Genomic DNA, 18,305 nt, shown 5'->3' with positions numbered 1-18,305 from the left:
TGGGTTATATGTTGTCTCATTGCATTGCTTCTTTTATATTTACCAATAAAAATAAATAATCTGAAAGGAATGTAAAATTATTATAATTTTTCTGTAATACAATTACACAAAACAAATGCAATTGTAAATATGCATTTTTATTAAATTTATTTCTTTACATTTATTGAATGGGTGCAATTGTCATACATTTCATCCAACACCTACAGACACATAAAAACAAGTTTTTGTAGATCAGTTTCTTTAAAAACACAAAACTGGGTGAATTAGGCACTGTAGATTCCTATTCTATATGTCATCATTGCAGCATTAGAACACTCAAAAATATATTATTGGCACATGAGAATCAGTCCAAACAGTGTGCCATTAAAACTAAGCCAAACAAAGACTCCAAACAACAGACAATACATGTGACCACTTAAAGCATGTTACAAGTGCCCAGAAAAAACTGTTGTCCTCAAAAACTTCCCACAGTAAGACTCATGTCCATCAATACGATAAACTGCATGCTGGAGAAATTTCTAAGTAGGAAGAGACTGCTTAGTTAACATCAAGCACAGAAAAGGACTTGAAACAGATCAACTGAGCAACAAGTCAGTTTTTCAATGGCATGTCCCGAAACAATGGCGAAGGTCTGGGATGTCGTTGCTGCCTCGTCCCAAAGGCACAACATGTGCAGATTATATCACTGTTCTCAGCATTTTGCAAGTATTCCACCATGACAGTCACCACCTGTTAAATATATGACAGTTAGTCTTAAAACATAACTAAAATTTAAGTTAAAATGCATCTAATGAACAAACACAGAGGCCTTATAAAAACAATAATTTTAGAAGAAAATTTCAAAAATCACTTTTAGTATTTTACATCATTCACTACATTCATATTGTATATCATTTACTTCTGAGGATATACATAAATCACACAGTGATGGCCAAAATTATTAGAACACGTGTATTTTTACCAGCTGGAAAATGGAATAAAAGTCAGTTATTTCTATCGTTTGCTGTCGTGTGTCAGAAGGAAATTTCTGTTTAATTTTCCAAACATTATTTTTGTCATTAATTGTAATAATCAGTGAGATTAAGAGGCTTAGCTTTTAGCTAATGCAGCTAACAGTAACGTTACCTCAGGGGAATAAAGCGCGAAAATGCAAAATTTTAAATTATTGCTAGTTGGTTGGATCCGGCACGTCACAGACACTTGAAAAAAATATCCCCTTAGATTAAGTTTTGTATGAAATTATCTAATTCTGACTAAACATTACAAAGCCATACAGTAGACAAACAGTAACCGAACTATACCATGTATTTCTGACCTAAGGCTAGTTCATAGATTTCCATGAGGATTTAACGTGAAGGATAAAAACCTTTTAAAGTAAAAATATGCACACGTTCACACATATATATAACATAACGATAAAGCGATTGTTAAGGCCTTTTTTTTAATTAGCATGCTAAACTGCTAAATTACTTAACGTTAATCAATCACAGAATAAAACACTTCCTCCGCACAGAGACAGATCAAATACTGCATTAAACAGTAAAATCAGTGTGCTCTTACCACAAGTTATTATCATATTATCATATTAATCATATTATCATATTAATTTACCTTATAAAATCAGCTTGATGTGATGTGCGTTGCCGTCTGACAATGAGACGCGTGAAGGATCCAGAAGGTTCGATGAAGTGGAAAAATGAACAAACCGGTTGGGTCAAAATAACCCAACCCAGCTGTTCAGTGGTGAAAGAACCCCTACAGTCCATTTGACCCAGCATGAGCAACCCAACTGTGTGTTTACAGTACCTCAAACAACCCAAAATTATGACCCAGCACAATTAACCCAAAAATGTGTTTACAGAAATAACCCAGCATTTTTTATAGTGTGGAAGGACCTTTGACTGAAAGGTTTAATGGGGAGCTTAAACGATTTTCTATGGCACCAGGGGAGAAGTCGTCTTTATGTTTAGGACTGTAGAAACACTGATGCACATTTTTACTTGATTTGAATTATTTGATTTTTCTATATTCCCATAGAATATAGATTTTTCAATTAATTGGACATCTCAGGCATGTCTTCAAGACATGAGAATTGCTCATGCCATTCCATTGAAGTGACTCCTGTATTATTTGCTCAGAAAAGTTTGTACATAGTCTGTGCTGAACATGGCCTGTGAAGTCAAAGGGTCACCGACAGATTTGAGTCCAAATGAGATTCAATTTTTGGATTGTGTTTAAGTGACAGTATAAATGTATGCAAAAAGTTCGGGAAACTGTTTGAATGTTGCCTTTTACACAATTCAATTAAACACGAATCGTCTTAGTATAATGCTTGGAAAAATATATATTTATTGTATTTTAGCTTTCACAGAATTTCTGTTTACCAAATTGAAGGATTCCAGGTTATAATCCTGAATTAGGCCTATTCTTTACGCACAGTGCTCGATACCACCGACTTCTTCATTCAACATCTTCTGATCAATCGAATAACGTTTTAAATATGTCTTTAAACATTTCGTGGGACATCGGCGTTATCTGTGAGGTGAAACTTCTTGCGCTTCACACCTTTAATCCACTCCTCCGCGCCCCCATTGGTCCGCGACCCTTTTAAAGCCCCTCTTGATCTCTTGGGCAGACCAACGGCGAAATCCTCAAAGAACCAGGAACGACATCAGCATGTATCTCGACCGAATGCTCCCCGAACCCGAAATGGGCCCCACGACAACGATGATGTTGGAGAGCCAGGCGTGCCATTACGCGCCACCTAAACGGATCGAGCCGCGCACCGCGTCTCATTTCCCCGTATTGGGTCCGTCCAGCCCGGTGTCGGTGGGTTCAGAATCCAGCTGCTCAAGCCCGGAGGCGAAAGCGATCGTGGAAACCCGGGTGAGACGTCCACTGAACGCGTTCATCATCTGGACCAAAGAGGAACGCAGACGCCTTGCGCAACTGAATCCTGACCTGGAAAACACAGACCTTAGTAAAATACTCGGTATGTGCAAAAAGCTCCTTCATGTGTATCTAAACATTAATATGAGTAGTTTGCTTGCATACCACATTTGTGTAAAACAACTATTTTATAAACTAAAAGCTTTTTTTTGTCACTTTAAAGGTAAAAAATGGAAGGCCATGTCTCTGGCAGAGAAGCGCCCCTACATGCAAGAAGCAGAAAGGCTGCGAATTCAGCACACCATCGACCACCCCAACTACAAATACAGGCCCCGGCGACGAAAGTGTAACAAACGTGGCAGCAAGACGCCCCCGAGCGAGACCTGCACCTCTCCAAACAGCACCTTTCACCTCAGCTACATGTTCCAAGGTCAAGCCCCACAGCAACCCCCCAGTCAACTGCACCCATACAATCAATTCCACCCCTATAATCTTCCACATGGAGGTTTTGGGTTCACCGGCCACCCTTCAGTGTTTCAGCAAACTGTGGCATCATCAAACGGAGATGAGATGTTCAATGGTGGACCTGCTTTCCTGAATTCATCTTCGGTACATCCACTTCCATCTGCATACTCAGAGTCACTTCGTTATACCCAGAATTCCATGCAGCAGAGAGGAAGTGAGCTCCACGAATGGCGGGGAACAGAGGCGTGCGCATGTGTACTTTGTTTAGGCGGACCTTCTTTGGAGTTCTACCTGGAACAGGTGAGAACGGACATGCTGGACCAGCTTGATCGCAGTGAATTTGATCAGTACCTTAATCCAGTACGGGCTGAGGAACACAAGTAACCATAAACACAAACTGCTTCTCTTCAGAGACAAAATGGTCAAACCAATGACTGGAGAGTTTGTTTTGCTGCTGCCAGTGAAATGATTTCTACTGTAAGACAGTGAATGTTGAATGTATGAAAAAACAAAAACAGTATTTATTATTATATTTGATGTTACAGTTGCTGACATGCAGCACGGTCATGGTTTCAATTGATATGTATATTTAAATATTTTTGCTTGTGATTAAAATGCCATTGGAATTTTTATAAATAAAACATCTGTAAATGTTTTCGATGAAACGCATGCCTATTGCTTCTTATTAATGTTTAAAAATCAAAGATGCAATGATGCAAATTGTTATTTTCAACTCATGGTAGGGAATGGTATGGACAAACCCAACATTGGGTTTAAATCTAGAAAATGTCAAAATCTGACCCAAACTAAGACTAAAACAACTCAGCAAGTGATAAATGTTCAGTGTTTTTAAACATAACATGGTCAATGATGACAACATAAACTTTCTATAAAGTTCTTTCTATAACAAGGTGTTGTATCCTAAAAATTGACACAAATTAAACAAAGCAGCCATACACAAAAACCCACAAAAAATACAAACTACGAGTCATTTAGTGCACAAATCTTAATCTGTTAGTTTTGTAAGGTGGTGCAAATCTTTCAACAAACAAACCCACCCGCTCAAAGCCCAAAATCACCTGTAACAACAGCCACTGTGAGTCAATGAGTCTGCAAACTCAATTATTCTCAATCATTCTCTTTTGTGTTATACTTTGCACAGAGTACTGTACAGAGTAAAGTTGTCATCTAACAAATTTGAATGTGTCCATTTTCTCAGTGAACGTTGATTTTAATATCTTCACAACATATGTTGAGAAAGTAAACAATAAATCAATCCAGAGGAAAATGTTATCGCTCAGAAGTTGCTCTTTCATAGCTCAAGAGATCTGATGAAGCTCTTTGTTCATTTAAATATTAACTTACTTTCAGATATATCTCCTAAAATTGTTGAAATCCATGAAGAGCATGGAGGTGTAAATTAGATGTAAAATAATCTGGATTTCGGTAAATTTGTTTTGAAATGTTTGAGTTCCTATTGAGATATTCAATATTACTGTATTTTGACTTGACAAATCTGAGCTCAAATCTGACGCATCGTTGACATCTCTTCTGAAACTAATAGAGACCTTTGTGAGATTTCTGACTCTTTCTCACAAGAAATATCGCAGGTGAGACTTCAGCAAAAGATTCCACTAGCTGTCCGTCTAAGCTCAGTGATGTGTAGGAGAAATATCAAAGAGATCTCATCTGTGAATTTTCTTTCGCATTTCTTTCTCTACGATCAGAGATATCTTATAAAAACGATAAGGTGTGTTTATTGTAAAACAAAGGAATGTGTGATATTGATTTTAAACTTTCTTCTGATTTGTCGTCGCGTCTCACATTCCTAAAATGTTTTAATATCTAAATTCCAACGCACGGGACTTTCCTCCCTTAACTCAAACAGTACAACAAATTTTGTCCATTTCAGATGAATTTACTGTCGTGTTGTCAGGAACACGTTTAACCCTGCGTACTACAGGAGGAAAAAATCCCAGGAATGTTTCAGAGCGTTTAAAAATGATGTGATAAAGGTGGAGAGGCTAAGTGGAATATTCAGAACGCTTCAAAGAATTTTCGCAGATGTTGGAAAGAGGAACTGAGACGGGAAGTCGCGAGCGGAGTCACAATCTGGACTCACGCTGGCAGGTCATCGAATAGAGACCCAGAGGAAGAGATGGAGAATAGACAGCAGTATGAAAGGAAAAAGGGGTAATATATGAGAGTCATTTAGAAGATATCATTCATACGAAAACACGTCTCACTTAGTTTTTTTAAATAACCACATGGTTAGCCAAAGTTATCTTTCATAACATAAAACAACAATCATTCATTATATATTCATTGCATTTTCATTCAATAAATCCTGAGACCCACCTGATGAGTAAACGTATGAAATATTGCTAATTGGACTATATAAAAATGCAAAACGTTTTCTGTGAGGGTCAAGGGTAAAGGATAGAACAATAGAAGTCTATGGCAAGTCCCTACGAAGACCAAAGCAAACCTGTGTGTGTGTGTGGGGGGGCGTATGGGTAGTATGCGTTTCTTTGATCTCTGGTATTTTTATACTCTTAATGACCTGAGATCTAATGAGAGGTCAACTGGATGATTTACATACAATGTCTTTGGTCTTTGAGTTGAATTGTCATCCTGGAAATAAAATAGTCTTCACCCCACAGCGAATTTAAGTGTGTGTTTGTGTACTTACACTTTCATTGAGATGTCCTTACTTGGGAACGTCCTTTCATAAATCTAGAAAAGCAAGAGGGAATTTAACGATTAACTTCACTCTGTTAGCTTTGTATACAAATCTTAATATGTGACATTGAATGATGCTCTTTAACACTGAAATGAGATTATTAGACTAATATTATAGAAAAAGCAACACGGTCCCGATTCTGTCACCATTTGATCACCCTAAAGTGATTCAAAACCTGTATATAACTCTTTCTTCTGTGGAACCCAAAAAAGATATTTTGAGAAATGTTCATACAGTGAAAGTCAACTGGGGTCCGATGTTGTTTGTGCGTCTTCTTTTGTGTTCTGCAGGAGAAAGAAAGTCAAGTTTGGAATGACATGAGGGTGAGCAATTGATAACAGAAGTCAATATTCAACCAAATGCATGTTCTTATATTTAAAAAATGCAAACCCATAGTTATTTGACCTATATGAGTGCGATAAACAGAGCACACAAAGCCTGGACGGATTAATTTGGGTATAGAGGATTTTTCAGTAAGCTTTATTCACCTGTGATGTGTGAATCTGGAAACGATGTGGCACGTGGGTTGTTTATTAAGAGATTAACACAGACCAAGATTAAAACCTTGAAAAATGCAAATCCATTTTGGAAATAAAAACTGCTCTGTGGGGCCTGTGAGCATCCATCCGTAGACATGTGTTAGAAGAGGATGTACAGCCCCTGACCACTTCCCCTGAGCCACAGCTTCCCTTTAACACGCTGTCTTCTTGGCATGTCATCTCCCAAGTGACAATTCACAATTCTAAATATCGCATTCGCAACAAAAAAATATTAATAAATTAAAGTGAATTATCTCACACAAGTTAAGCAAATGGAAAGTTTCGCTTAAAGTCCAACATTGACGTTTGTATTCTGAGTTCATCACACAACAGAAAAGTGTGTTATTAACCATCCACCCAAATATAAATGGAGACAAAAACATCCATGTAAATAAAATAAGCTAGGGACTCTCTACTCTCAAATGCTGGGGGCGTGTCAACTGTTGGCGCTGAAGCCCCGCCCACAAGCGTCGCTCAACCTGAATCCGCAGCTCAGTACGCTTCATGGAATTATATGAAAACATTTTATGCGAGGATTTGAATTCAAACATGCTTGAGTCAATGCGTGTGATATTCATCAGAAGATAATTCAAGTGCAGGTTCAAAGGTATGCGTATTTGGCATGCTGTCCGGGGAAAGGGCTCCGAAACTCCTGGTAGTTTCTTCCGAGACCCATGATCCTATAGGCCCCCTAGTTATAGGGGAGGGGCCATGCGTGCTCGGACCCCCGTTCTAAACCCGCCTAATAAATCCTAAACACAGAATTGGTGAAAAATGAATTGACGGTTTACCTCCACAATTCAGTACTACATACTTCTGAGTCTTTGTAATGTGTTTCAGCAATACATTTCTAACATGTAAAATGTGTTTAGAAACAATTCTCAGAATTCTCTTTACCCGGACTTTAAGTCTCATCTGCATCTCAGAAATCTCAGAAATGTCTCAATTGGTGTGAGAGATCTCGAAAGTGTCTCAAACAAAGCTCAGATTTGTCAAGTCTACAAATAATCAAATTAAACTTCTCAATATAAACTCAAACATTTCTCATCAAACGGACCCAAATCCAGATTAATTAACCTCTACAAACTACATTCAGTTACACCTCCATACTCTTTTCAACAATTACACTCTCAGCAATTTTAGGAGAAATATCTGGAACTAATTTGATATTTAAAGAAACACTACATAAATAGCTCAAATTTCCAGATACGAAAGTGCAACATCTGAGAAATAAGATGTTCACATAGGAAGAGCAGCATGTGGTTTATTTCTACTCATAAAATGCATTTAATGCGCAGGTCCAGTAATTGACACATCCACATTTATGGTGTCTGTTTACTATAACATAACGAAAAGAGCATTTTGATCTAAGCTTTAAGTGTATCTGATATTTCAGGTGTACACTTATATGAGCACTCTTTGACACAAACATAGAATCTATATTTTTGCATTCATTCATTTCTTTCTTCTTCAATAAGCAATCTTCTTCTAACTAAGCAGACGGGTTTCAGTTTTAGGTTTGAACAAGAAGTCTGAAATAAGTAGCTCGACTGTTGTGTGTGGGCTTGTCGGGGAACGTCTGGAGAAGTTTGAGGTTGGACGTGGTGTATTTATTGTTGTTATAGAGCAGGGATGCCAGATAACGCCTGTGCCCGCCTGATAGTGCTTGTGTTATTGTAAGGCCACAAGGCCATCTGATAAAGGCCTGTGGTGGGGATAAGGTCTATTTGAGATGGTGCTGAGCCAGATCCAAATCCCACCGAGTACAGACGTCAGGACCTGCTCACACATGCGATTACATCCATATACGTAAACAGTACACACAGTACACATACATGTTACAAACAGAATACATACAAATACGTAGACTACACACATACAGTATACATACAGTACTCTATGTACATACAGCATATATACAGTACTCAAACATATACAGTACGCACATATATAAAAATTAGGGCTGTCAAACGTTTGTGTTTACATAATATGTGTATTGTGCATATTAATTAAAAAGTTTATAAATACAAAAACATTCACATAAATGTATGTATATGTAACATTTTTAGATTAATTATTTATATTTTCCAATCATTTCAATTACATTTAAACGTTTATTTATTAATTTTTTTCTTAAATATATACATGTGTGTGTGTGCACGTTTATAAACACAAAGTTAATATGCACAGTACACAGACATATATTATGTAACCACAAACCTTTATTCTGGATGCGATTAATCGTTTGACAACCCTAATAAAAAAATGATATATCGGGCAGGGTCTGGAGGGACTAGGGGGTATTGCCCCATGATTTTTCTAGGGCCTCTCCAAAAATATCCTGCTGACAATAAAAAAAAAAAAAAGATACAATTTGTATGTTCTATTAATTAATGATCTATCAATTTAATCAGAGATAAATAAACAGATTTGACTATAATAGGTCTATGGAAAGTCAGCATAACGTATAGACACCTAACGTGCGTGTGTGTTTGAGTGACGGGCAGTTTATCTCTGCAGTGATCAGAAGAGGAAGCTGCTCAGCTGACCCAGTCATGGGAAGTTAAGAAGGACTAAAGTGTGAAATCACTTCTCATTATCTGTTTGTGAGTGTGTTTGTGTGTGAGAGAGAGAGAGAGAGAGAGAGAGTGTGTGGGGGGTCTACTTAATTACGTTTGCAATATAAATTTGTTGACATAACCTTGCTGTGGGGACATCCTCATTTGAAATGCTATAAAAATATAATTAATAAAAAGCATACATTTATAGAAAATATAAACTTCTCTGTTAGGATATGGGTGAAGACTTACTGTGTATATAAACAGCGGTCGTTTGTGCGAGTGAGCGTAGAAAATTTTCAAAACCCAGACTATCAGTTTTTTCCAAGTCCAACGTAATGAATGAGTTTAATTATAAAACAAAAAGAAAAGACATTTACATCAAATATATATTTACACCCTCATCTCACTGATACTACAGCGTCAGTGAGGTGACATCAGTCACATACAAGATATAAAAACACACCTCTACAAAATAAAAAACTACAACTGTGAGAAATAAAAAACATCTTCTCCATCCGTTCATTAGAGTGATTGTAAAGGTTTAATAGTGGCAGGTGGGTGAATCGAGTGAGGTGCATGATGGGAGAAATGACATTACTGTGACAATGAGAAAAGGTCAGATGTCCTTTTAGAAGATACTATTAACACGCTTTCATCACGTCTGGGGTGAACAAAAAGGTTTCTTAAAGGAATTTTCTAAATAAAAATACATTATTTACAGTCTCAATACATGATTTTATGTTTCTCATTCTGCATGATTCATCACTTAACATAAATCCAATAAAACAATGTCTTCGTAATCTTTCTTTAAATGTACCATGTAAATCTTTCCTAAATAGCCGATCATCATTTTTTATTTCACTTTTGCAATCTGCTAACATGTTTCATGTCGACCTAAAGATTTAAAAACAATATCTCCAGCATGCGGTTGAGAAACACAAAAAAAGCAAGTCTAAGGTGTTATAATTATCGACAGCCACATGCCACAGACAGTTTAACTATATACCTTGAATATCGATGAACAGGATTGTGTGTATGTGTGTGTAATCTTGTCCTTTCATTTGTTAACACCCGGACCGGTCATATGTCACATATGACACACACAGATGTGCGAGCGATCGATACACATGGTGTTGAACACACACGCTCGTACACACCAACAGAAGATGATTAACTCTTATTCAAACTCGTCTATCAGCGAATCAAAGAAGTCCACTCAATAATGTCTAAATCAATATTCACTCTTTGATATCTGTGTGTTTGAGCGTGTGCGCGCTCGGAGACCTAAAATATCCGACGCTGACATTTTTTCACGGGAGCCAAACTCAGGTCAGAGGTCACAGGTCATCATATCTGTGTGCAAGAGAACAATGGGGCAGTTAAAACACAATATATCACTCTCACTTTTCTCTCCCTGATTTCTTCTGTCTGCATACATATCCCACCTTCTCTCTCTCACACATCATTTTCGCTCGTCCTTACAGGATGTTCACTATTCCACCTGTCTTTACACAAATGCTCATAAAAATGATTAACGTTTGCAATAATCAGTGTCACAGTATGTCTCTGTGTGTGTGTGTGTGTGTGTCTATCTGCGTGTGTGTGTCTGTGTGTACTGGGGTGGGTGCAAGAAAAGGGTCAAGATGGGATATTAAAAGTTCTTTGATTTTCGTGAGGAAATATGTCTCTATTACCAGCCAGCCTATCCATCAAACTTCAGAAGAATTCCTCATTAAAGCACAATTCATTTGTTAAAGCAGAGGGTGAAAAATGGAAATATTGTTCACTTTCAATTGGCTCAAACCACTCATGGACACTAATGGCAAAATAAAAAACAGTATAAATGTCACTGCATTAGACAAAAGTGTAATTCAATGTAATATAACATTTAATTTAATATATAAGTACTGTCCTTCCGAAACCTTGTTTTGTGATTTTTATTTTTTAGAGAGAGAGAGAGACTATAGACTAGAAATATAATATACTGTACATATTGATATATAATAGATCAATTAATATAATAAGAGATGCACACTCATCCAAGATCCCAATAATCGGTATGGGTCAATAAAAGTAATTTTTCACACTATCGGAGGAAATGTTAAAAACAGCCAATGATCAGGGCCAATAGGTTCTGTCAATCAAAAGATAACAAGAAAATGCAATGAATTTGTGCTCTGTATTTAGAAAACGTTAAGAAATATCACCAGTTTGATGTTCAATTTTAATAGTCATTGTATGAATTAATAACATTCAGAAGGTTACGAAATATTAATTTTTACCATCAAAAGTTTAATGTTAATGCGAGTTACCTTAACCACCCGCATCGGCAGATATCAATCGAAATAATCAGGAAGCCGTGAAAAATGTAGTATTGGTGCCTCTTTAATATAGATCTACTTTTTGTAAATAAACATCACTTTAGGGTCCAGACTTTTTTAAAGTGTCCCCAAAACTAGTTATATTACAAGCAGAATTTGTATCTAAATTTAACTTAAATTTTTAAATGTATTTTCTGAAGATACTTTTTTTCCAAAGTAAATGTAAAAACTGCCGCACAAATAAAACAACAATCACAATACCTGTTTGTATATGTATAATATATATATATATGATACAAGTACACAAAACATAACTTCAAAATGCATTAACATCCCTTCAAGTGTATAGATTGGACATGTGCTTAAACACGGCAGAAGTTTTAAATCCTGACCGCAGACAGGCCACACATCCATCAGTCAATACAACCATAATATAAACCATAACATTCATTAAGAATTCACAGCCGTCTGTAACTTGGCACACAGTTAAAGATCTAATCTAGTCTAAAGGTGCAGAGATGCAGAGGTTCATGATATGTACAGTAAAATTTCCCATCAGAATCAAGGTCAACAAGAGGTAAAGCTTCGGGTCAGTTCATGCCTTGGTATTTTTCCATATGTCCCATGAATTTCACTTTGTGGAAAGTACAAAAGGTTTATTAATATTTCTCAATGACACTTTCTCCGATTGGACCTTTAAGGTCTTGCAGGTCACTTTAGGCGTTTGTGACTTTTGTTGGGTGTTAACATATGAGGCACCAGTCAGACCTGGGGGAGTCTGGGATGGGGTGAGGTTTGTGTATGTGTGTGTGCGTTGTGTGTGGGAGAGGTCTCTCGCTCTTATCTAGGCTACTGCTTCGGCCTGCATTTCCTGTCCCCCGCAAACTGCTTCCTGTCCTTGGCGCAACGGCACACACTGTCCGACTTCAGACACACACACCCACACAGACAGATCCACACACACTCGTGAATACACACACATGCTGTCGCCAGGCGAGCCTTTCTGGGGAATTACACAATAGGATTGGCTCCTGAGAGCCGGGGGACTTTGCATGACTCAAACGGAAGCTGTATATGTGTTTGCACTCTGTGCTCGCGCACACACGCCAGTCTGCTCCGTTGGTTCTTCGGTAGTAAAATAGACGATGACAGTATTACAGTGCCGGTTTGCAGGGCATTAACTTCGTGCCAGAACGAGGGGACAATACATGCAGGGTGGTGCGTGTGTACGGTGGGGAGGGGTGAGGTTATGGGACAGCGGCCGGTTTGCAATCTCTCACAAATATACAGAAAACCGAAAAAAAAGACAATGTCATTCTGAAACGCACTTACTGAAAAAGGGTCCAAATTCTAATTAAGAACAGCCGAAAATAGGATGTGGTTTTTGGTTTAGTTCCCAATTGTTCACGTAATAGGGCACATGGGTAGTGAGGGCCCATTAGTTCTCAAAACAAAACAAATGTATATGCATACACATTTCACACATAATATATTCAAAGTAACTCAATGTTTCACTGTTTATTTCTTACAAAAACAGTGGTGCCAAGATCCCAAAATCTGATTTAAAAACCTCGTCCCCTATTTCTCAAAATATCCTCTTTAGTGTTCCACAGACGAAAGAGTCATTTACAGGATTTGAAGACACGAGGGTGAATAAATGCTGAAAGAATTATTATTTTTCAGGTGAACTATCCTTTCAAGGCCGAATGTCTAACATTCTCAAACTTTAAAGAATTGAGGTTACAAAGCTCAAGTGTCACAAACACCTGAGTCATTACATCTCTGAGAACTTGCGAGCACACTTGAATTTATTCACTGTATTCAATGTGACATTATCCTCTTGACACCTCTGTCTTTATCAGCATGTGACAATCCTTCACTACTACTGTTTGCAAATGCTGGCATATCAACAGGAGGGATATTAATCCCACAGAATGCACCTCATTTATCTCACCTGTGCTGCAAACATTAGGATTAAAGTAATGAAAGTATTTGAGCATCAATGTCATTCAATGATAAACGAGATTGTAAATGAAGGTTAAGGTCAGTAGTAGTTGGTTTCGGGTGTTTTTAAAGATTTTCTCAAAGGGAAGGTCATTGGACATAAGCAAACAAGCTATCCATAAAGAAACAAATAAAAAATAAAATTCGCAAGCACTGAACCGTTATTAGACACGATATTAACACAACAATAATACAACATGACGCGTACTGCCTTTATATCAAATGCCACAAATAAACTTTCATGAACTTTTGCTGTTTTTTTTACTTTAAGAGGTTTGGCGCATCGGCTCTTAAGGACGCAGTTACGGTTTCGTGAGACAAGTTTGCGCACCTAAAACAGTTCAGAAAAATTCACTTTTAACAAGGTGACCCACTGGAAGTCATTGTATAACTGTACCCTGTTTCTCCTCTCGTCCTGAGAAGCGCAAAAGGACGCGCTGTCCCGGGGGCGCGCCTCTCGGACCCGTTCGCACCTTTCACGGCGCGTCCCGCCCACCCGCGTCGCGATTGGTCACCGGGGCGTTTAAAGCTGTCTGGAAACAGTCAGCGCAATTCTGACCTTACTGTTAAGTTGATACTTTGAAAGAAGACATCGCATTTACAGTCTCTCGGCACCCGGAGGCCACTTTAGTGTTCATTTGGAGATCTCCAAGGATCCGCGCTCGGTGCGTGTGGGAGATGAGCAGTCCCGATGCCGGCTATGCCAGTGACGACCCGAGCCAGACCCGTGGCTCCAGCTCAGTCATGATGCCCGGCATGAGGCAGTGCGCGTGGGCGAACCCGCTCAGTCCGCTAGCCGAACCCAAAACCAAGAGCGAGACGTGTCCGGCTGCCGGTCCCGGGCGCGCGAAGACCGAGGCGCGCATCCGCAGGCCGATGAACGCTTTTATGGTGTGGGCGAAAGATGAGCGCAAAAGGCTGGCGCAGCAAAACCCGGATCTCCACAACGCGGAGCTCAGCAAAATGCTCGGTGAGTGGAATATGTAAATATTTGTCATTTGTATATTTTTTTGTGGGCAAACCAACTAGATCTTTTTTTAGTATCAACTTGGTGGTTGAGCAACCACAGCCTTTTGCCTGCTGGATGTGCGCACTTTTCGTTGGATTTTATGATGTAACATTTGTGCATTCATTCGAAAGGAGATTCATTAAATCAAAAGCCTTGAGGTCATCAAATTGAAGAAGTGATGAAATAACTCGTTTAAATAAGATGAATCATGTCTGGCTCGCTGCACAACTTTATCAAACTTAATTATAGATCTTTGCCAGATTGCAAATTTCAGTTTGTAAACTTAAAGCTGATGTAGATAATATGAACATACAATTTTCGAAATTAAAACAAGTTTATCAGCAAGAACTTTGTGCGTACTCGACATAACATGTTGGAGTCGTCATCGTCCCAGGAGAGATGGTATCAAAGTAGATTCGTTTAATGGATAATGTCATATAAATGTCATTCAGCACGTGTGCAGTGGGACACAGCGTTTCCATTTGGGGAAATAACACAACTGACAACAGGTGAAATTACATACAATTAATTCACTGCGAAATAAAAAAAATGTTTGGTTTTATTTCGATTTTTATTAAGATACAAATTTTTAAATTTATTTAAAAAAGTTAAATAGATTAAAACTAAACAAGCTGTCCATAATTAACAACACTTTGTAATATGCATTTACACTGTCGATCTATATTTTCTTTATTCACTGATGATCTGATAATACGCAAAGTCAATATTTTTGTGATGTTGTTTCTTTAAGGATTTTGTTACTTTTTATACGTATTGGGAGCTGTGTTGCAACAAAACATGCCTTTAATTTTATATTTATTGTTGCTTTATGACAGCATTACTTTCTTTCAGTATTAGTTAGATATTTTCAGATCCAAATTCTGGACTAGTTTAAACTTTTCTCTGCGTCCATACTGCAAGGACAAATCTGACAGTATTTATGCTTGTAAAGTTTTCAAATTCAAACACCCCAAAAAATCCTTGTACAAATTGTAGCTCACAATGTATTTATCTAATGATTTTTTGCCGATAGACAGCCCAACATTTCATGTCCACTGATCATATTTCCTCTCTTCTGATTTCTAGGTAAGTCATGGAAAGCTTTACCCATGGCGGACAAGCGTCCGTTCGTCGAGGAGGCCGATCGTTTACGAGTGAAACACATGCAGGATCACCCAAACTACAAGTATCGGCCACGGCGTCGCAAACAGGTGAAGAGAAACAAACGTCTGGACTCTGGCTTCTTGTTGCCGGGCATAACAGATACTCAGACTGCTCTGGGCATGGAGGGCATGGCAGGGGGTTATTCAGGACTTCCTCCGTACTGTGAGCCCCAAAGCTTGTTCGAGACCTACAGCCTGCCCACGCCCGACCCCTCACCAATGGACGCCGGGGCGACCGAATTCTTCAACCATCTGCAAGACGAACAGAACCAGTCAACATACAGCTACCATCACCCTCAAGAGTTCTCCCTTCAGGAACAAAGCCACGCCAACACACACTCCCACCCGAGCGCCCGCTGCCAAGGCCCTCCTCACACCAACCCCGATCCCCACAGAAACACACAGCTCAACCTGATGAACACCACACACCCACAGCATCTGAACGTCCACCTCCAGAGCGCTCAGAACACCAACACGTCAATATCTCTGTTCAACCGAAGTCTTTCCCCACCTTCTCATCAAAGCACGCCCTCTGCTTACCTGAGCTGCCCGTCCTCTCTGGGTGTCTTCTACGGTACCAAGCGCTCCTATGAGGAATCGTCACTTCCTGTCGGCGGGCGATCGCATGCGCAGCCCGACGGGCACTCGCAGGTTCCTGTACAGACACAAAGTCAAGGCCAATGTGAAATGGTGAATGAGATGGACAGCAATGAGTTTGAGCAGTACCTCTCGTATGGGGTTCCCCATGGAGCTCTGCAGGGGTCAGACCTGATCTCCAATGTACTGTCTGATGCCAGCACTGCCGTATACTACTGCGGCTACAATCATTCATAAACGCTTTTGATCAAATGACCTGTAAAGAGCTAAATCAGCTATCCATGAAACCCCACAAATATCAAAGGCCTTAAAACGTTTCAATTGTTTGTCATTTGTTGCTTCAAGTCAGCATGACATTTGCTTTTTTAATACACGTTCACAGGTGATGAGTTTTAACCCTCTGCTTTTAGATTCAAATATAAATATATAAAAAAGCACTGTAAATATCATTACCATAAAGTAAACATGTACAGTAATTTCCTTATGGTGTGATTTTCTGTATAATTTTGTACTTTTTGCATTTTTGGAAAATAAAATTCTAAAGTATAACATCGTGTTCTTTGTTTCTTCATTTGAGTCGACAAACCACTTCAACACTTTCCAGCGGTCGAAGCGAAGCCGCTGCCCTCCACCTCCTATTGTGTGTGTAAATGTGTGTGTTCGTTCACACTACAGTGAAAACAATTCTTCCTGTTTAAAGCAGCTCTGTTGGCTCCGATGGTCCAAATATGATCGTAATCTTTTTACCCTTCTAAAAAAAGACCATTATTGGGCAAGGAATAATATGAGCTGATAAGATTCGAAAATAAAAAAAGGTGAAGGCATCGTGGACTCAATAACAAAAACAACAGCAATTATTGGAGTCAGGTTGACCAAAGGAAAATTTTGTTGTTCAAAGTTTGATCTTTTTTGCCAATGAGCCAAACTGGAGTTCACAGTCATCAACTTTATCTTTTGGGTTTTAAAAAGAATGGATTTATGTTTTTCATAAGTTTTATATAATTCAGAATGTCCGTACTGTTTCACATGTATAAAGTTGCTTTGCAATAGTGCACATTGTGAAAAGCATAATAGAAATAAATGACAAGAGAATTGAATGTTCTCATAAAAATCTCTAGAAGGAAAAATAAAGAAAAAACTAAAATTTTTAACTTGAAGTATGAATCTGGAAATACAATTTATGTCAATGGAGCACAAATTTGGACTTGAAAATTTGAAAATAAAAACACATTGAAACTTCATAAGAAAATTATGAGGCAGCAGTTATAATAAATCTGAGCCATTGAGACATAGAAACCATATATTTTTCTGGTCACAAAAATCTTCACATTTTACCTCTACTCTAATTGAAAACAATGTAATCGTTATTTATTTGTTTGTATTTTGTAATGCCATATCAGCACTTAAGGCTATTCATGATGCAAGCAACAATTTATAAAAGTTCTTTAATAATTATAATTAATAGTTTTCATCTTTTTTTTAAAACGTAATCAATTACTGTAAAAAAGTATAAAAATTTAATCTAAAAGTAAAAATTTCAAATGTAAGCTGTGTTTTTTCCATACGGGTACGCAACACATCCAGGCACACACTTGAATGTATTTGATTTTAAAAATAAAAGGTTTTTTTTCGAGAGGAAGGCAATCTTTAGATCGGGTCACGACACTGACCCCCGTCCTCCATCCGGACGGCTGATGGAAACATGCAACAGTCACAAACAGTACACATATCCACATTGACCTATACGCCGCTCTGAACGTGCGTGTTTAATGAAAGCATTTTCTCGGCACAAGTGTGAATTAAAGTCACACCTCAAGAACGCCGCGTGTCTTAAAGCTTTAGTGAACGTTACATCAAACGCTTTAAGACAGCGAAGCATGATGCCTGGCAGAAGCAGCTGCGATGGACGGGACGTCTCCTGTCGGACAAGGAATGCGACTTTATGCATGTGTGACCAGATTTTATAATCCTTGGAATATGTGTCTCCTCCCAGGCCTTATCGCTTTCATAGGCA

General features: G+C 38.4%; 2 protein-coding genes across 2 annotated transcripts; both read left to right on the top strand.

Annotated features, from left to right (window-relative positions):
- The first annotated feature begins 2,411 nt into the window (after positions 1-2,411).
- Positions 2,412-3,873, top strand: sox32 (SRY-box transcription factor 32). The gene is made up of 2 exons (XM_056743934.1): positions 2,412-2,992; positions 3,113-3,873. Exons 1-2 carry the CDS (start codon positions 2,677-2,679, stop codon positions 3,736-3,738), a joined length of 942 nt encoding a protein of 313 aa, XP_056599912.1. The 5' UTR covers positions 2,412-2,676; the 3' UTR covers positions 3,739-3,873.
- Positions 3,874-14,093: 10,220 nt separating this feature from the next.
- sox17 (SRY-box transcription factor 17) lies at positions 14,094-16,795 on the top strand. Its single transcript, XM_056743921.1, has 2 exons — positions 14,094-14,492; positions 15,618-16,795. The coding sequence occupies exons 1-2, from the start codon at positions 14,201-14,203 to the stop codon at positions 16,526-16,528; spliced, it is 1,203 nt and encodes a 400-aa protein (XP_056599899.1). The 5' UTR covers positions 14,094-14,200; the 3' UTR covers positions 16,529-16,795.
- Positions 16,796-18,305: the final 1,510 nt, after the last annotated feature.

This window comes from Triplophysa dalaica, chromosome 1, assembly GCF_015846415.1.
Source record: "Triplophysa dalaica isolate WHDGS20190420 chromosome 1, ASM1584641v1, whole genome shotgun sequence".
NCBI lineage: Eukaryota > Metazoa > Chordata > Actinopteri > Cypriniformes > Nemacheilidae > Triplophysa > Triplophysa dalaica.
Note: the sequence above shows the minus strand (reverse complement) of the source record. Positions and strands in the feature narration are given on the sequence as shown.

Bases quoted from the DNA above. Each gene is read 5' to 3' on its own strand.
- sox32 (XM_056743934.1), top strand. From the start codon at position 2,677: ATGTATCTCGACCGAATGCTCCCCGAACCCGAAATGGGCCCCACGACA. The intron at 2,993-3,112 runs GTATGTGCAAAA...GTCACTTTAAAG, and splicing joins AGACCTTAGTAAAATACTCG to GTAAAAAATGGAAGGCCATG.
- sox17 (XM_056743921.1), top strand. From the start codon at position 14,201: ATGAGCAGTCCCGATGCCGGCTATGCCAGTGACGACCCGAGCCAGACC. The intron at 14,493-15,617 runs GTGAGTGGAATA...TCTGATTTCTAG, and splicing joins GGAGCTCAGCAAAATGCTCG to GTAAGTCATGGAAAGCTTTA.